Source organism: Rhinoraja longicauda, chromosome 31 (genome assembly GCF_053455715.1).
Source record: "Rhinoraja longicauda isolate Sanriku21f chromosome 31, sRhiLon1.1, whole genome shotgun sequence".
Lineage (NCBI taxonomy): Eukaryota > Metazoa > Chordata > Chondrichthyes > Rajiformes > Arhynchobatidae > Rhinoraja > Rhinoraja longicauda.
In genome coordinates, this window is record NC_135983.1 from 404,135 (window position 1) to 423,001 (window position 18,867).

Below are 18,867 nucleotides of genomic sequence, written 5' to 3' on the forward strand. Positions count from 1 at the left end.
GGAAAAGCAATGGCAGGAATTTCTGGGCATAATCCAGAAGACGCAGGATCATTTCATTCCAAAGCGGAAGAAAGATTCTAAGGGTAGCGCAGCGGTAGAGTTACTGCTTTACAGCGAATGCAGCGCCGGAGACTCAGGTTCGATCCTGACTACGGGTGCTGCACTGTAAGGAGTTTGTACGTTCTCCCCGTGACCTGCGTGGGTTTTCTCCGAGATCTTCAGTTTCCTCCCACACTGGAGGCCAAATCACTGGATAAATTTAAGAGATAGTTAGATAGAGCTCTGGGGGCTAGTGGAATCAAAGGATATGGGGAGAAGTTGGGCACAGGTTACTTGGGCAATGGCCACCTCCTGCACCTATTTTCTATGTTTCTATGTAAGATACTAGTATGGATAGCAGGTTGGCTGGATGGCAGAAGACAAAGAGTGGCAAAACATTGGGTTTTTTCTGGTTGACTTGTGGAGTTCCACAGGGGTCGGTGCTGGGGCTGCTACTCTTCACGTTGCATATTAATGATTTGGATGAGGGGATTGAAGGCTTGGTGGCCAACTTTGCAGATGATACGAAAATCATACGAGGAGCAGGTAGTGTAGAGAAAGCAGGGACTCTGCAGGACTTGGATAGGATGGGAGAGTGGGCAGAGAAGTGGCAGATGGAATACAGTGTAGCAAAGTGTGGAGTCATGCATTTTGGTCGTAGGAATAAAGGCTTAGTATGTTTTCTAAATGAGGAGAAAATTCAGGAATCGGAGGTGCAAAGAGACTTGGGAGTGCTGGGGCATATTCCCAAACAGTTCATTTGAAAGTCGAATTGGTAGTAAGGATGGCAAACTTTGTGAGGACTGGAATACAAAACAGGGATGTAATGCTGAGGCTCTATGAGCCACAGGTCAGTCTGCACTTGGAGCATTATGAGCAATTTTGCGTCTCATATCTGAGGAAGGATGTGTTGGCTCTGGAGAGGGTCCAGAGGAGGTTTACGAAAATGACCCCAGGAAAGAGTGGGTTAGTAAATGCTGAGCGTTTGACGGATGTTTTCACTAGTGGGGAGTCCAGGACCAGAGGCTGTGGCCTCAGAATAAAAGGACGTACCTTTAGAAAGTTGAGGAGGAATTTCTTTAGTCAGAGGGTGGTGAATCTGTGGAATTCATTGTCACAGAAGACTGTGGAGGCCAAGTCAGTGGATATTTGTAAGGCAGAGATAGATAGATTCTTGATTAGTATGGGTGTCAGGGGTTATGGGGAGAAGGCAGGAGAATGTGGTTGAGTAGGAAAGATAGATCAGTTATGATTGAATGGCGGAGTAGACTTGATGGGCCGAATGGCCTAATTCTGCACTTGTGAACATATATTGTATAATTGTAAATTGTCCCTAGTGTGTGTAGGATAGTGTTAGTGTGTGAGGATTGCTGGTCGGCATTGACTCGGTGGGCTGAAGAGCCTGTTTCCGCACTAAACGTTTAATGCAAGATAAAGCCTGATCAAAGATAGACCGAGCGAGGGTCTCCAATGCGGTAGACCGTAGCTCAGGAGTGCTCTCCAGTTGTTGGCAGGGGAATGTGGAGTGGTGGTAACACTGTGCCTGGCCAGCATGGTACACAGGTCTGGTGTAGCTTCAACTCCTGCAGCTGTGCTCCACACTGGGGTTAGGCTGCAGCCCAGCAGGTAACACACCTGCCGTCAGGCACCACACCTGAAGGTTGATGTATCCTCACGCGGGCTGCAGATCTGGAGGGAACGGCAAGTAAAGAGCGGTGTTGGTGCTGAGGAATTAACTAAGGCTTTGGCGTGTGGTTTCAGGTGCTGGAGCTGGGCAGCTCTCTGCAGCAGGCCATCGAGGCAGCAGAAAGCATGAAGTGGACAACACTGAAAATGGTGAAGTCCCTCTCGTCTGATCTTCACAAGGCCAGAGCCACCTAACCAAGTGCACCCAGCAGGCAGCAACTGGCTCGTGTGCCATCTGTATCCGTAGCTCTGAATCCAATCCCGTTTAGCTCAGGATCCTCACCGACACAACCTTTGGCACCATTTCTCTGATTTACTTCCGTTTGATTTGATGATATTGGTTGAACACTCCCCTCACGAAGCAGCAGCTGACAAATCCCTCCGGGCTCCTGGGAGAGGAGATGGCCGTATCTCACGCAATGAATGATGGTGAAACACCCCCTGGCAGGGATGCAAACTCACCCTCTCCCATCAGTGGGAGAGAGCGTGGGGCATCACTGAATCACAGAGACACTGACAAACAAGGCTACAAGGTGCTTGTAGGCGCCAGGGATTATTTACTGATTTCATGGCATTACATTGTCCCTCTGGTTGCAGAGGTAACAATGAGGCTTGCCCTCTGTATCAGGACCTTTTGTAGCAGCATGTGAATGACTTTGGTGATGAATGTCATACAGTGCTGCCTGAGAACAAGCAGGAGAAAGACTCGCCAAGTGTTCCATGCTGCTCCCCTTCAGTAATCTCCTTGAGGCTGGGCACAAAGTATCTCTCTACGTGCTGGGAGCAGTGCTACAGGGACACACTAGTTGCCCGTGCAACTGTCCACACCCATCCCATGTCAAACTTGGTCAAGGGCTAGAAATCATTGCTCTGTCTGCTGCAGATAGCTCAAACGCTTGCAGTTTTAAATGAGACAATTTGGGATCTCCTATTACCTCAAGTGCCACGTTAGTACATTAAATACAATCCAATACGTTAACCCTTGAAGAATCCTTGATTGGAATGATCCTAAAACCAAAACTGCACTGAAATAATAATGTAGCTTATTTCTTGGCACTTGCCCATTATTTCACGGTGCCTCACACACTAACTGTTGTACATTTCTGCATCAGCCAGCTCACTTCTGGAACTCAAGCCAACATGTAGCATTTATATTAACAAAGACCATTCCATTCTAGCCCCTGACCAGATCATTACTTTTTAGTGATTGGCTTATTCTGGATACTTGTTACATTTTGGACCAAAATCGATACGTTGGCAGCAACAGGTCTACTGGAAGTCCAGGCTGGTCCACAGTATCTGATGAAGCTATCTAAGAAGATACTCAACTTGCACGTCTTGCCAATGCTTGGGGTTTGCTGAGTTGCTGGGACCAATAGTTTGCTGCATCAGCAGATATCGGATCCCTGAGAGGTGTCTACAAAGGAAGATCGATGTTGCATCCACAGACCTGAATGTCAGACATCTCACTTGGGTTGGAAGGAACTGCAGATGCTGGTTTACACCAAAGATAGACACAAAATGCTGGAGTAAGGCTGGATAGAAAGAATAGGTCACGTTTCAGGTCGAGACCCTTCTTCAGACTCTCAGACTCCAGCATTTTGTGTCTATCACTTGGGTTGGGTTTGTTTTCTGAATGGGCTGGTGGCGTTTACGTCTGACAGACAAACTTCCTGCAACTTGACTACAATCAGCATTTGAATGACATTAAAGTCAAACTACTTCTGCTGTGACTCAACCAAGAGAACTAAGCAAGCTGTGGATTTACTTTTTGACTACAATTGTTAAATCTTGAGAAGTTGTTTGATCTGAAATGACCTGAAATCATTGAATTAGCCTTTGATGGTCAGTTTCTAGACGTGTGTCTTACAGTGCAAAGACCATCTCTGAACAGAAGCAGTCCTAAATGGCTGACATAGATGGGATTGCCATCAAGTACCTTCAGTTAAACACTGCTCAATCCTGTGGCGTTCTAGTTCACAACAAATTTGCAAATCTGTCAAAAAATATTCTGAGGCATCTAAGCAAGTTTCTGTGGTTTCAACGGCTCCAGGCCTTCCCAAAACTCTTTCACACAATTTCCCTGCACTTTTACAGAATAAACTAGAAGAACATTTCAAACAATACATTATACACTTGAAGATAGACACAAAATGCTGGGGTAACTCAGCAGAACAGGCAGCATCTCTTGGGGAGAAGGAATGGGTGACATTTCGGGTTGAGACCCTTCTTCAGACCCGACTGGAAACGTCACCCAGAGATGCTGCCTGTCCCGCTGAGTTACCCCAGCATTTTGTGTCTATCTTCAGTGTAAACCAGCATCTGCAGTTCATTCCTGCACATTATATACTACGGTCTTTCACCACAGAGAATTGGTTCCGAGACATCAGGAAAGAAGAGATAAGCACAGAGAAATGTTCTGAGAAGCATTGATGTATTCCAAGGGAATGTCTGTAGTGTGATAACTTTGTACATCTTCAATAATGTTCTATAGGGCCTGAAATGGAACTGTTTGAGCTGTGCATGAGCTGAGAGCCAGCACTGTTTGGCATTGTGTACTGAAACCCGTTTGTACGCTTTTGCTAAATGTTCTGTGCACTCAGCAGTTTTGTTTTACAATATAGTTGACCACACTCTATCAGTCAACTAATTCATTAATGCCAGTCCATGAGGTTTAAGGGAATTTCAGAGAGATTTTCTAAATCCTAAGCGTGGCTGAAAGCACAGTGTGGACTGTGGATGTCACAGACTGTGTGATCATCATTATCATCTCTAAATTTAGAGATGCAGTCTGTTGAAGACCACACAACAAGGGGATGTTACCACAGCAACTAAGCAGTATTTAACGGTTACAAGTGACTGAACAGATCATTAATCAATCATTCTCAGCACTGACTCTTCTTTTGCAGTGAACCCACTTCTTAATATGCATCACCTTCATGCAATGTTTTAAGAAACAAAGCAGCTTTTACAACTCAATAACTAAGAAAACAGCAGCTGATTTATCCAGCTCCCCACACCATCAAAATGGAGGCAGCATCATTTCTAATCACACCGAGTCGCTGGTAGCAGCAAGTAAAATATAAACTCTGGAAAATTAATCTTCCTTTACATGATGGAAACCATTGAGGAGGTCACACATCAATGTGAGATCTGAGCTTGTTCAGGATTTGGTACGGATCCCTCCTCAATACATTCATAACCATTGCTGCAAGTATTCCCATGTTTTCCTGCAGATTTGTATAACAAAGTATTTTTGATGCACTCCGACAGCTACTCCTACAGGGTGGCACAGCGGTAGAGTTGTTGCCTTACAGTGCCAGAGACACGGGTTCAATCCCGACCACGGCTGCTTGTCTTTATGTTCTCCCTGTGGGTTTTCTCCAGGTGCTCTGGTTCCCTTCCACATTCCAAAGATGGACAGGTTTGTAGGCTAATTGGCTTTGGTAAAAGAATTGTAAATTGTTCCTAGTGTATAGGATAGTGCTAGTGTACTGGTTGGCACGGAATCGGTGGGCCCAAGGGCCCGGTTCTGCACTGCATCTCTAGAGTCTAAAGGTAGATTTATTTATTTTCTGTTGTACTTCTATAAAGCTCTGGAGTATTTAGTTTCTCAAAGGTTGCTTCTTGCCCCTTTGCATTGGACCAAGATCAAACATCACTGTGCCGAATCATCCTCGTTCAACCTCCTCTCTGGCCATTGATGCTCTTCTGTCTTTTAAATAATAAAACTCAGCTTGACGGAAGTTCTCATCCTCATTAATGACTCTTTGAACATGTTCACAGATTTATTTTACAGAATCATCCTGAAATATGACTTTCTTATTAGATTATTTTTTTACAATGAAGACTAAAAATAATGAATCATAACTTGTAAGGGATAGTTTTACAAAATATTTATAATAATTTTTGTAGTATATACAACATGGTAGAGTTTAGAAACCTGAGAATTTGTACTGTTTTTATGAATTATATTTTTCTTTGGAATAAATTGATCTTCTGCATCATGTGCTGGCTATTGCAATTTCTATGTTACTTTGGTTATTATTACACTGCAGAATTATCCCCCAAAGGCAGAATACACAGAAGAGTGGGGCGTGCCGGCACGGTGGCTCAGCGGTAGAGTTGTTCCCTTCCAGCGCCAGAGACCCGGGTTCGATCCTGACCACGGGCAATGTCTTTATGGAGTTCATAAGTACTGTGTGGTGTTTCTCCGGGATCTCCGGTTTCCTCCCACATTCCAAAGACGCACAGGTTTGGAGGTTAATTGGCTTGGTATCATTTTTAATTGTCCCGGCATGTGTCGGGTAATATCGTGGTCGGCGCGGACTCGGTGGTCCGAGGACTCGGTGGGCCGCAGACTCGGTGGGCCACGGGCTCGGTGGGCCGCAGACTCGGTGGGCCGCAGACTCGGTGGGCGGTGGGCTCGGTGGGCGGTGGGCTCGGTGGGCCGCAGACTCGGTGGGCCGCAGACTCGGTGGGCCACGGGCTCGGTGGGCCGCAGACTCGGTGGGCCGCAGACTCGGTGGGCTCGGTGGGCCGCGGGCTCGGTGGGCCACGGGCTCGGTGGGCCGCAGACTCGGTGGGCCGCAGACTCGGTGGGCCGCAGACTCGGTGGGCTCGGTGGGCCGCGGGCTCGGTGGGCCGCAGACTCGGTGGGCGGTGGGCTCGGTGGGCCGCGGGCTCGGTGGGCCACGGGCTCGGTGGGCCGCAGACTCGGTGGGCCGAGGACGGTGGGCCGCAGACTCGGTGGTCCGAGGACTCGGTGGGCCGCAGACTCGGTGGGCCGCGGGCTCGGTGGGCCGCAGACTCGGAGGGCTGCGGGCTCCGTGGGCCGCAGGGCCTGTTTCTGTGCTGTACCTCTAAACTAAGCTAAGATGTCTGCATTTAGCAAAGTTGAAGTTAATTGTGACGTGAGTGCTGAAGGAGATTTATTATTTCACTGCACATGCTGCTGGGAAAAGTTTGAGTTGATTGTCACGTGTACCAATGTACAGTGAAAAGCTTTTGTTGCGTGCTAACCAGTCAGTGGAAAGACAATGCATGATTACAATCAAGCCGTCCACAGAACAGCGTTTAGTGGCCATCCCCAATTACCACGATAGAACTTTATTTATCCCAGGAGGGAAATTGGTCTGCCAACAGTCATAAAACACAAGATACATAAAACATGAAATTAAAGTGACAAGTAGAAAGGATTGGGGATATGCAAAGATTAGGGGGGGGGGGGGGGGTGGAGTTGTACAATTTGATAGCCACAGGGAAGAAGGATCTCCTGTGGTGTTCTGTGCTGCATCTTGGTGGAACCAGTCTGTTGCTGAAGGTACTCCTGAGGTTGACCAGTGTGTCATGGAGGGGGTGAGCTGTATTGTCCAAGATGATCCACAGTTTGAGGAACATCCTCCCCTCCAAGACCACCCCTCATGCATCCAACTCCACCCCCAGGACGGAGCCAGCCTTCCTGATGAGTTTGTTAATCCTATTGGCGTCCGCTGCCTTTGCCCTGCTGCCCCAGCACACAACAGCGAAGAAGATGGCACTGACTACCACCGATTGGTAGAACATCTGCAGCATCTCACTGCAGATGTTGAAGGAGTGGAGCCTTCTCAAAAAGTACAGCCGGCTCTGTGCCTTCCTGTACAGGGCCGCAGCGTTCCTGGACCAGAACAGTTTACTGTCCAGGTACACTCCAAGGTATTTGCACTCCCTGGTAAACTGCACATCAACACCATTGATGGTGACAGGAGACAGGGGTATTCCTCTCCTCCTAAAGTCCACCACCAACTCCTTAGTCTTGTCGGTGTTGAGCTGCTGGTGATTCAGCCCACAACACTCTACAAAGTCGTTGACTACACCTCTGTATTCAGCTTCCCTCCCCTCACTGATGCAGCCCACTATTGCAGAGTCATCTGAAAACTTCTGCAGGTAGCAGGAGTCCGAGTTATATCTGAAGTCCGAGACAGGAAGGGAGAGAGGACCGTCCCCTGTGGGGCCCCTGTGTTGCTCACTACTATGTCCGAGTTCTGTAGCCTGACATATTGTGGTCATCCAGTCAGGTAGTTGGTGATCCAGGACATCATTGGAACATCCACCCGCATCTTCATCAGTTTGCTCCCGAGCAGTGCCGAGCACCGGGTGGTGTTAAAAGCACTGGAGAAGTCAAAAACGTCCCTCATCGCTGGTGCTGAGCGTACATGGGGAAGGTGCTGGAGGCTGGGTGATTGCTAGACGCACACCCAGCAATGACAGGAGGTCAGCAACAACATTTAGGGGAGTCTCAGACAGGGAGCGCTGTTCCCATGGCTCTATTGGTACGTTGCAGAACTGTGAGGTGGAGGATCATTTGAATGGGTAACCAGGTAAGTTATGGGAGAGGATTGTGTGTGATATATATATGTATTTGTATACACAAGGGCTGGTTAGGGATATTCAGTACGGTTTTGTATTTGGGAGATCATGCCCTACGCATCCGAATTTTTTGAAGTAACCGAAAGTATTGATGAAGCCAAAGCTGTAAACATTGTCAATGTGGATTTTGGCAAGGTTCTCCATGGTAGGCTGCTCTGGAAGGTTAGATCGCATGGGATCCAAGGAGAGATAGCTGACTGGATAGAAAACTGGCTTAATGGAAGGAAGCAGAGGGTGATGGTGGAAGGTTGTTCTTCTGATTGGAGGCTTGTGACTAGTGGTGTGCCTCAGCGTTCGGTGCTGGGACCATTGCTGTTTGTGCTTTATTTCAATGATTTAAATGCAAATGTACAAGGCACGATTAGTAGGTTCCCAGGTGACCCTAAAGTGGGTGGTATTGTAGATAGTGAATATGGTTATCAAAGATTACAGTTGGGCAAGTGTGCTGTGGGATGGTTAATGGCATTTGATGACACCATCTGTACACTAGTTCCATCCCAAACAGTGGGAAAATTTACAGAAGCCAATTAACCGACATACCTGCAAGTTTTTGGAGTGTAGGAGGAAAACGGAGCACCTGGAGAAAACCCACACACTCACAGGGAGAATGTCCAGACTCCATGTAGACAGCACCAGTAGTCACTGGCGCTGCAAGGCAGCAAGTCTACCGCTGCACCTCCTGCCGAGCTCTTCCCTCCAATTTCTATATTCCCAAAAGGCCCTGTCCGATCCAATCAACTTAAACCTTGCATGCTTGCACTTCCTTTTACTTTATGATCCAATCTACAAACTCAGCTTCCCTTACTTTGCCATCCTTATCCCACCTCGTTACTGGAACATGCTGGTCCTGCACTTGCATCAACTGCTCTTTAAACAACTCCCACATGTCAGATGTACCCAATAACAACTGCTCCCATTTACCTCCCGAGCTCCTGCCTTATAACATTATCATTTGATTTACTCCAACTTTGTACCTTCCCAAAAGGTCCATAGAAACATAGAAAATATGTGCAGGAGAAGGCCCTTCGATCCAGCACCGCCATTCATTGTGATCATGGCTGATCATCCCCAATCAATAACCCGTGCCTGCCTTCTCCCCATATCCCTTGATTCCACTAGCCCCTAGAGCTCTATCTAACTCGTCCAGACTTAACTCTATTCAAAACGATTTTAAAGCTTGTGGAGTTGCGATTGCTATCCTGTGGTCTTCACTGTCCACAACTCATGTTGCTCACCAGCCTATAATTTCCTGGATTATCTCCACCCCTTCTTAAACAAAGGACTAACATTGGTTACTCTACAGAACCTTACCTGTGACTAGAGAGGATGCAGAGAACGTCAAGGTCCCTGGAACTGTTCTCTTGCCTCTTTCAATAATATGGGGTAGATACCATCCTTTAGTTCAGAGATACAGCATGTCAACAGGACATTCAGCCCACCGAGTACATGCCAACCATCGATCATCTGTTCACACTAGTTCTATGTTATCTCACTTTCACATCCACTCCCTACACACGAGGGCAAATTAACCTACAAACCTGCATATCCTTGGAGTGTGGGAGGAAACCGAAGCACCCAGATGAAAGCCATGCGGTCACAGGGAGAACGTGCAAACTCCACCCAGACAGCACCCATTGTCAGGATCAAACGTGCATCTCTGCCGCTGTGAGGCAGCAGCTCTACCCGCTGCACCACTGTGCCGCCCCAACGATTTGTTCCATACCAAAGACTGGGCTCAAGAAAAAGTGAACAATTCTATTTTGTAAATTGTTTGTGAAGTTTAACACTTTAGCAAGTGCTAATATTCTACAGCATTAAATGTAAATGTAAATACTGGGCTCAAGAACTATTCTATGTTTTAAGTTGTGTGTGAAGTTTAACACTTTAGCAAACGCTACTATTCTACAGTTTTAAATATATCCTACATCCAAATCAATTTTAAATTTCTATTGCTTTGTTATTTTATTCCTTGTTTTGTTATCGTTACGCAGTTACCAATGATGGCAGAAAGTATCGGTTTCAAGCAGCATGCAGCATGCAGCATGCAGTGGGAGGAAGTGTGTACCACTACCTCCTGCAGCATCGTCAACCCTGGCAGACCTGTGGCATGGTGACGTGATGCAGGTGCTTTCAGGGATCCTGGCTGTGAGGCTGCGTTCTGCAGACAGGCCACTCTGTCAAAGCTGCAATAATGCAATGCAATAAGTTCCTCAAAGGTAGACACAAAATGCTGGATTAACTCAGCGAGACAGGCAGCATCTCTGGAGCAAAGGAATGGGTGCCGTTTCGGATCAAGACCCTTCTTCAGACTAAGCGTCTGGGGAGAGGGAAACTGGAGATATGGAAGGGTACAAAGAGAATGTAAAGGGTGAAAATGCCAGATCAAAGCAGACGATCATAAGGTCATAAGTGATAGGAGTAGAATTAGGCCATTCGGCCCATTATCTATGCTGCCATTCACTCATGGCTGATTTATCTCTCCCTCCTAACCCCATTTTCCTGCCTTCTCTCCATAACCTCTGACACCCGTTCCATGCCTTAAATATATCCACTGACGGCCTCCACAGCCTTCTGTGGCAAAGAATCCCACAGATTCACCACCCTCTGACTAAAGGTTCATTGTTGGCTGAGGGGAAGATGACAACGAGCTATACAAACAGTAAAATTAATCAGGAGGACAGTGAAACTAGTCGGAGAACTAGGGTGGGGGAGGGATGGAGAGAGAGGAATACAAAGGCTATTTGAAGTTAGAGAAATCAATATTCATATCACTGGGTTGTGAGCTGCCCAAGCGAAATATGAGGTGTTGTTCCTCCATTTTGCATTGAGCCTCACTCTGACAAAGTTTGTCAAAGTCGTTCTCATTCCGCAAGGCAGCTCAGAGTAATTCAGCAAACCACGAGTGATACCACATCAAACAAATCTACAAGCAATCTCATCAGATTCCATTTATTTGTCCGTTCAGTTTCAGTACCAGGAAGTACAGTTTGTGCTTGAACACACTGAATGCAGAATCTGATTAATTTTTAAAGGAACGTGGGATCAAGGCAGACTAAATTCTCAGATAAATAACTTCAATATAAATATGACTCAACACAGATCATATACAATGGCAAAATAAGCAGTCAGTGCACACACAGCCTTTGCTCAGGTAAATGAACCAGCAGAGACTGGAAGGTAATATGCCTTTCAACAAATGGAAGATGCAGCAATGCCTGGAGGTAATACCTCCTCAATAAACCACAAACCAGCATCACACAACAACACAGATACAGGGCACGAACACTCAGAAATGAAAGGAGCTACTTCACATTGTCACTAGTGGCTAGACTACAGGAACAGAGGGTGGGCCGGGCCGGGCCGGGCTCACATTACACATCTCAGTGATTTAGGTTCACCTTGATACTAACCAACGAAACGGCATCTTGCTAAATACAATACTGAAATAACATTGGTCCTTGTGCAAGCATGACTTTGACACTACACGTAAAAGATGAACAATACTTCTCTTTGAAAATTAGTGGAGGAATGAGTTCAGGAGCTTTCATCCAAATGTCACCATTCATCTGAAGCGTCTCAATGATCTCAGACCAGTCTGATTTCAATAAATCTTGGTCCCAAGCAGATTGGGAAGCACGAGTAGAATGGGAGAATCAGCGAACACTGTGAGTGACTGGACTGTGTTAGATGATCAATCACATGTTGTTTAGTGGAAGACTGAATGAGAAACAGCTCGTTCATACTCCACCCATTCTGTCCCCGCTGACACAAGAATCACTGTTTGCTTATTAAAGATTAACGTCATGCAATTAGTTCCTCCACTAATGAAAATGTACACTAAATAAACAAACATAACTACATCGACACATCCTAGCAGTACTTAGAGCATCCGTATAAGATGTAGTAATTACAGTTTAATGTTGTTTAATTGTTTCAAAACCTTGCATCCATTGTTAAACAATTACGTTCACTAGCCTTATTTCTTTAGCTCAATGCATACATGTTGAATTACAAAGATGCAACACCAAAACTTCACAGACAGTAACATTCTCCTTGCTGGGAAGGATAACATTTGGGTATAAGAGCCTTGAGGTATAGCTTCCCTCTTAACTACTAGCCTCTTCGTCTGGCTTATTCATTTTCTTTAGTGAGTTCAGTAACTTCTGGGGAGTGAGGACATGTGTCGACCCTGCAGTTATGAGACAAAACAAAGGTTACAAAGGCAGAAATGCAGGTTACTGTCTTGAACTGAAATAGTGTGAATTTTTAAAGCGAAGTTTTAAAGTGGTACAGAATTTCAGCAACCCCTGACAACTACAAGTCTTTTTTAATATTTGCACGCTCAGAATTGACGTATGTGTAGAGAGGAACTGCAGATGCTGGTTTACACCGAAGATAGACACCAAATGCTGGAGTAACTCAGCAGGGCAGGCAGCATCTCTGGAGAAAAGGAATAGGTGACATTTCGGGTTGGAAACCTTCTTTAGACAGACAGGGGAGAGGGAAACTAGGGGTGGAAGGATATAAAGAGCATAAAGGATATAAAGGTGTGAAATTGGAGGAAAAGCATATTTTGCTTGGGGTAGCGTAACAACCCAATGATATGAATATTGGTTTCTCTAACTTGCACCCCTTGCATTCCCTCCCTCTCCGCCTCTCCCCCATTCAAGTAGTCCTGCCAGTTCCACTGTTCACATCCATATATCTCTTTGTTATCACCTCTTCCACAGACAACAATGAACCATTGTGGGCTCCACCTTTCCTTGGTCATTCCCTCTGATTTATTCTGAACCCTCTCTTGCCTCTAGTATTCCTCTCCCCTGACCCTCAGTCTGAAGAAGGGTCTCGACCCTAAACGTCACCTATTCATGTTCTCCAGAGATGCTGCCTGACCCGCTGAGTTATTCCAGCATTTTGTGCCAATCACAGGTCCCTGCGGAATCCACTGGTCACAGACCTCCAACCGAACATTGTCCTTCCACCACAACCCTCTGTCTACTATCAGTACCTCACCTCCTCAATTCTCTCTGCAGGGCCTCATCTGCCTTCCTACCTGTGTCATTGGTACCTATGTGAACCATGACCTCTGGTGACCCGCCCTCCCTCCTGCACAGGCCTGTGCCCACCTGTGCCACCCTGTGCCACCCTGTGCCCACCTGAGCCAACCCTGACACCAGGGGGGCAACCACCCACCCTGGAGTCTCGCTTGTGGCCACAGAAATGCAGGTATAACTGTGGTGTTTAGGGGGCTTTTAGATCAGCATGTGGTTATACAGGAGATGGAGGGAAATTTTGATTTGACATTATGTTCAGCACAGATATTGTGGGCCAAAGGGTCTGTTCCAGGGCTGAACTGCTGTGCATTCACTAGAATTAGAGTGTGAGAGGTGAGTGAGTGGAGGTGTTGTGCTGGTGATCACAGTGAAGTTACTGATGCTGGGAGCCAAGCAGGAGCGTTGGGAATACGCTGTCACGGCCTGTTATATCTCTGGGTGTGGTCTCTCCACAAGGGTGCATGACCCACTTGAAATGACCATCCATGGCCACAATGATGCCAGCACCAATGTTCATAAGTTCAGAAGTCCGTAAGTTCTAGGAGCACAATGAGGTCATTTGGCCCATCGAGTCTACTTCGCCATTCAATCATGGCTGATCTATCTTTCCCTCTCAACCCCATTCTCCTGCTTTCTCCCCACACACCCTGACACCCTTAATAGTCAAGAATCTATCAATCTCCATCTTAAAATTATCCATTGACGGCCTCCACAGCCTTCTGTGGCAATGAATTCCAGATTCACCACCCTCTGGCTAAAATAATTCCTCCTCATCTCCTTTAATTCTGAGACTATGACCTCTGGTCCTAGACTCTCCCACCAGTGGAAGCATCCTTTCCACATCCACTCTGTCTATGCCTTTCATTATTCTGTAAGTTTCAATGAGATCCCCCCTCAACCTCCTTTGGACCCTCTCCAGAGCCAGCACATCCATCCTCAGATACGGGGCCCAAATTTGCTCACTGTTTGCAATGACCTGGGTGTGCTTGATTGCACAGTCTTTATCGGATTTTATATTTCCAATCTCTGCACAACTGGCAGTGAGGTTCTCAAGATACAGGGGCTGCTGATCAATAACCACATCACTGACAAAGGACAAGACAATCAGACATTGCACTTTCATCTTTGCCCAGCTTCACTATGTGCTTGTCTTGCAGAGAGAAAGTTAACTGAAGGTTCTAGAAGCTGCAACGGGCTACGTTTAATTAGAAATATTTTCACCGCAGATTGTTTATTTTAACTATCAGGAAGATCTTTTTAAATAAAGAACTTGTGTACCCCTTTGAGTTGCATTTCTCTGCAGAAAATGGCATTTTTGAAATTTATTTTGAGTAATATTTCCCTACAGGTTTTGTATTTTTTAATCATTTCATTTTTTCATTCGAAGAGCTGAACAGATATATAATATAATATAACAACTACAGCATGGAAACAGGCCTGTCCGGCCCTACCAGTCCACGCCGACCATTCTCCCTGACCTAGTCTCATCTACCTGCACTCAGACCATAACCCTCCAATCCCCTCCTATCCATATACCTATCCAATTTACTCTTAAATAATAAAATTGAGCCTGCCTCCACCACTTCCACCGGAAGCCCATTCCATACAGCCACAACCCTCTGAGTAAAGAAGTTCCCCCTCATGTTACCCCTAAACCTTTGTCCCTCAATTCTGAAGCTATGTCCCCGTGTTGGAATCTTCCCCACTCTCAAAGGGAAAAGCTTACCCACGTCAACTCTGTCCGTCCCTCTCAAAATTTAAAAAACCTCTATCAAGTCCCCCCTCAACCTTCTACGCTCCAAAGAATAAAGACCCAACCTGTTCAACCTCTCTCTGTAGCCTAAGTGCTGAAACCCAGGCAACATTCTAGTAAATCTCCTCTGTACCCTCTCCATTTTGTCGACATCCTTCCTATAATTTGGCGACCAGAACTGCACACCATACTCCAGATTCGGCCTCACCAATGCCCTGTACAATTTCAACATTACATCTCAACTTCTATACTCGATGCTCTGATTTATAAAGGCAAGCATACCAAACGCCTTCTTCACCACCCTATCCACATGAGATTCCACCTTCAGGGAACAATGCACAGTTATTCCCAGATCCCTCTGTTCCATTGCATTCCTCAATTCCCTACCATTTACCCTGTACGTCCTATTTTGATTTGTCCTACCAAAATGCAGCACCTCACACTTATCAGCATTAAACTCCATCTGCCATCTTTCAGCCCACCCTTCCAAAAGGCCCAAGTCTCTCTGTAGACTTTGAAAATCTACCTCACTATCAACTACTCCACCTATCTTAGTATCATCTGCATATTTACTAATCCAATTTGCCACACCATCATCCAGATCATTAATGTAAATGACAAACAACAGTGGACCCAACACAGATCCTTGGGGCACTCCACTAGACACTGGCCTCCAGCCTGACATACAATTGTCAACCTTTACCCTCTGGTATCTCCCATTCAGCCATTGTTGAATCCATCTTGCAACCTCACTATTAATACCCAACGATTTAACCTTCTTAATCAACCTTCCATGTGGAACCTTGTCAAATGCCTTACTGAAGTCCATATAGACAACATCCACAGCCTTGCCCTTATCAATTTCCCTGGTAACCTCTTCAAAAAATGGGATTAAAGTTTCTATTTGGTGTGTGAGAAAAATGCTTGAAAAAATGTTAACTCTGTTCAAAGGGTTGAGTGGAAACTCAGAACGACAAAACGCATCAGCATTTCTCAAATGAATATGTAAGAGATTTTGCTTACAGTGGTACAAGTTCATTAGTCAAAAAGATTTTTTTTAAAGAATGCAGTTGTGAAAGAAACGTTTCAGTAAACAAAGAAAACCCTTCGAAAGAGAAGAGTTTCTTCTTGGAGTCTTTACTTTTCATTGGCAATGTTCACTCCTCTTTGGGAGCTTGATCCTCAAAGGTGACCCTAGTGGACTCCCTGAAGTCCGGGTGCCTCAAGTCCATGAGATATTTTGTTGGAGTTATAATGTGGGTGGAACCTGTGAAAGAACAGAGGCGGGCTAGCACGCTGATTAACGCCCACGTTAGCCTTGGCAGGGGAACTCGTGGGTAAAACACATGCAAACTGACACCCAGCTGGAGCCACATCCCCACCGGGGAAACTTGAAGACCTTAGCTCGCCAGCCAAGACTTCAGAGACAAGGAAGGACCCAAATAATCTGGTACAAAGTAACCCCTGCTAGAAACCCCTGCTAGAAACCAAAGTAACCCCTGCTAGAAACAGAAGAAAAGAATGGTGTTTAAAGAACAGGCTAAACGCGGCCCAACACTAACCAATAATAATAAGCTCAGGAATGATCATTCCAGAGGAAAGCACAACATATGGACAGCAAAATACAAGCGGTTGTACAAGGCAGAAAGGCAGAGCTTATTTTATCATCCAAACGTTCAAACACAACACAAAGCAGAATGAAAAGCCGTGGTTAATTTGATTGAAATGAAGCAAAAATTAGAAGTTGACTTAAACTAACTTACCACAGTTAATAAAGAGATGGTTGCCTCTTCATGATACTTACCTATTAGCACCTCCCACTTCCCATTGGCTTGTGTCACCTCATAAGCACAGCGCATCTCGGAGAACGAGGTGCCTCCGATCACAAAGATGATGAGCCGGGGGCCTGTTCTGTATTCCCCGGGGGTTTTGTTCTTATGCCAATGGCCATAGCGGGCACTGCACAAAAAAATGGTGCACAATCATTAGTTTAGTTTAGAGATACAGCGTGGAAACAGGCCCTTCAGCCCACCGAGTCCGTGCCAACTGTTCTTGATTCCCCTACTCTGGGCAAGAGACTCTATCTGATCTATTCCTCTCATGATTTTATACACCTCTATAAGATCATTCCTCATTGTCCTGCGCTCCAAGGAATAAAGTCCTAGCCTGCTCAACCTCTCCCTATGGCTCAGACCCTTGAGTCCTGGCAACATCCTCGTGAATCTTCTCTGCACCCTTTCCAGCTTGACAACATCTTTCCTGTAACATGGTGCCCAGAACTGAACACAATATTCTAAATACGGTCTCACCAACGCTCCCACCACTTTGTTTTCTCACCACCTCTTTCTTGATGTCCACAGTGTCTTCCTCCTCGACCCACAGTGTTCCCTTTATGCCGATTAGAAGGAGAGGGACTCAGGGAAGTCAACTTCAGATAAGGGTGCAAATGCAGGTGCTGGAATTTATGTGTCAGGTCAGGTTACAGTTACAGCTGCCACTATTGAAGTTCCAACAGAGGTATCCCTAATGGAGAATTAAACCACCCACCTGAAACAGAATCAACAAGAATATTGACAAATCACAAATGAATGAAATAATCAGGCTTTGAATTGCTTGCCAGAAATTGGTCTTCTATCAGTTTTCAAGTGAAATCCTTCACTTGCAAAAAAAGATCAAAAGTCAGGCAATAAATATCAAACACCTACACCTGCCTAAACACATCCGGGAAACAACAGCAACTGTTAACCTTCACAATCAGCTTCCTGGAGTCCTAGAGTCATAGAGTCATACAATGACCAACATGTAACGACCACACGTCCCAAATGCCTGCTTTCGGCCCGTATGCCTCTAAACCTGTCCGATCCATGTGCCTGTCTAATTGTTTCTTAAACATTGCAATAGTCTCTGCCTCAATTACCTCCTCTGGCACCTCGTTCCATACACCCACCAACCTATGTGCGAAAATGTTACCCCTCAGAATCCTATTAAATATTTCCCCCTTCATCTTAAACCTATGTCCTGTCCTCCGGTTCTCAATTCCCCTACTCTGGAGACTGCGCATCTACCCAATCTATTCCTCTCATGATTTTCTACACCTCTATAAGATCACCCCGCATCATCATGTGCTCCAAGGAATAGAGTCCCAGCCTGCTTAACCTCTCCCTCTAGCTCAGACCCTCTAGTCCTGGCAACAGTCTCGTAAATCCTCTCTGAACTCTTATATATAAGAAAATAACTGCAGATGCTGGTACAAATCGATTTATTCACAAAATGCTGGAGTAACTCAGCAGGTCAGGCAGCATCTCGGGAGAGAAGGAATGGGTGACGTTTCGGGTCGAGACCCTTCTTCAGACTGAACTCTTTGCAGCTTGACAATATCTTTCCTGTAACATGGTGCCCGGACCGGAACACTATACTCCAAATACAGTCTCACCAACATCTTATACAACTGCAACATGACCTCCCAATCTATACCCAATACTCTGGCTGATGAAGGCCAATGTGCCAAAAGCTTTGTTGACCACTTTATCTACCTGTGACGCCACCTTCAAGGAGCCATGCACCTGCACTCCTAGATCCCTCTGCTCTACAACATTCCCCAGAACTCTACCATTCACTGTGTAGGTCCTACCCCGTGTTAGACTTTTTAAAATGCAACACCTCACATTTTTCTGCCCAGTCACAACAAGGTTTAATTAGCCCTGATTATGCGAGTAGTGGCTTCAAGTGGGGAGCTCCAGTTGAGGATCAGAAAACTCCTCGCAGGGGCAGTAACAACCTTTGGAATTATTTGCTCGCAGGGCAGCTGGATGCACAGCGATGAGAATATTTAAGGATTTTTGAAAAATGATGGGATTTAGAGATATTTGTGGAAAAATGATGTTGATTTAGGAAATGTTGTAGGGATTTTTGTGTTTAAACTGTACC

At 45.8% G+C, this 18,867-nt stretch overlaps 2 protein-coding genes across 3 annotated transcripts in view; one reads left to right on the top strand and one right to left on the bottom strand.

Moving 5' to 3' along the window:
• Positions 1-5,723, top strand: part of LOC144608254 (microtubule organization protein AKNA-like) — a 75,841-nt gene extending 70,118 nt beyond the window's left edge. Inside the window, exon 17 of the mRNA XM_078425848.1 lies at positions 1,801-5,723. Within this exon, the coding sequence (XP_078281974.1) occupies positions 1,801-1,920 (120 nt within the window). The 3' untranslated portion in view covers positions 1,921-5,723. The remainder of the gene's footprint in view (positions 1-1,800) is intronic.
• A 5,343-nt stretch (positions 5,724-11,066) lies between these two features.
• Positions 11,067-18,867, bottom strand: part of stxbp1a (syntaxin binding protein 1a) — a 121,023-nt gene continuing 113,222 nt past the window's right edge. Inside the window, exons 18-20 of one of the 2 annotated variants that reach the window (XM_078426367.1) lie at positions 16,745-16,899; positions 16,082-16,207; positions 11,067-12,322 (exon numbers count right to left, since the gene is read on the bottom strand). In XM_078426367.1, the coding sequence (XP_078282493.1) occupies positions 16,098-16,207; positions 16,745-16,899 (265 nt within the window). In that variant the 3' untranslated portion in view covers positions 11,067-12,322; positions 16,082-16,097. The remainder of the gene's footprint in view (positions 12,323-16,081; positions 16,208-16,744; positions 16,900-18,867) is intronic. The other variant, XM_078426368.1, reaches the window with a different exon arrangement.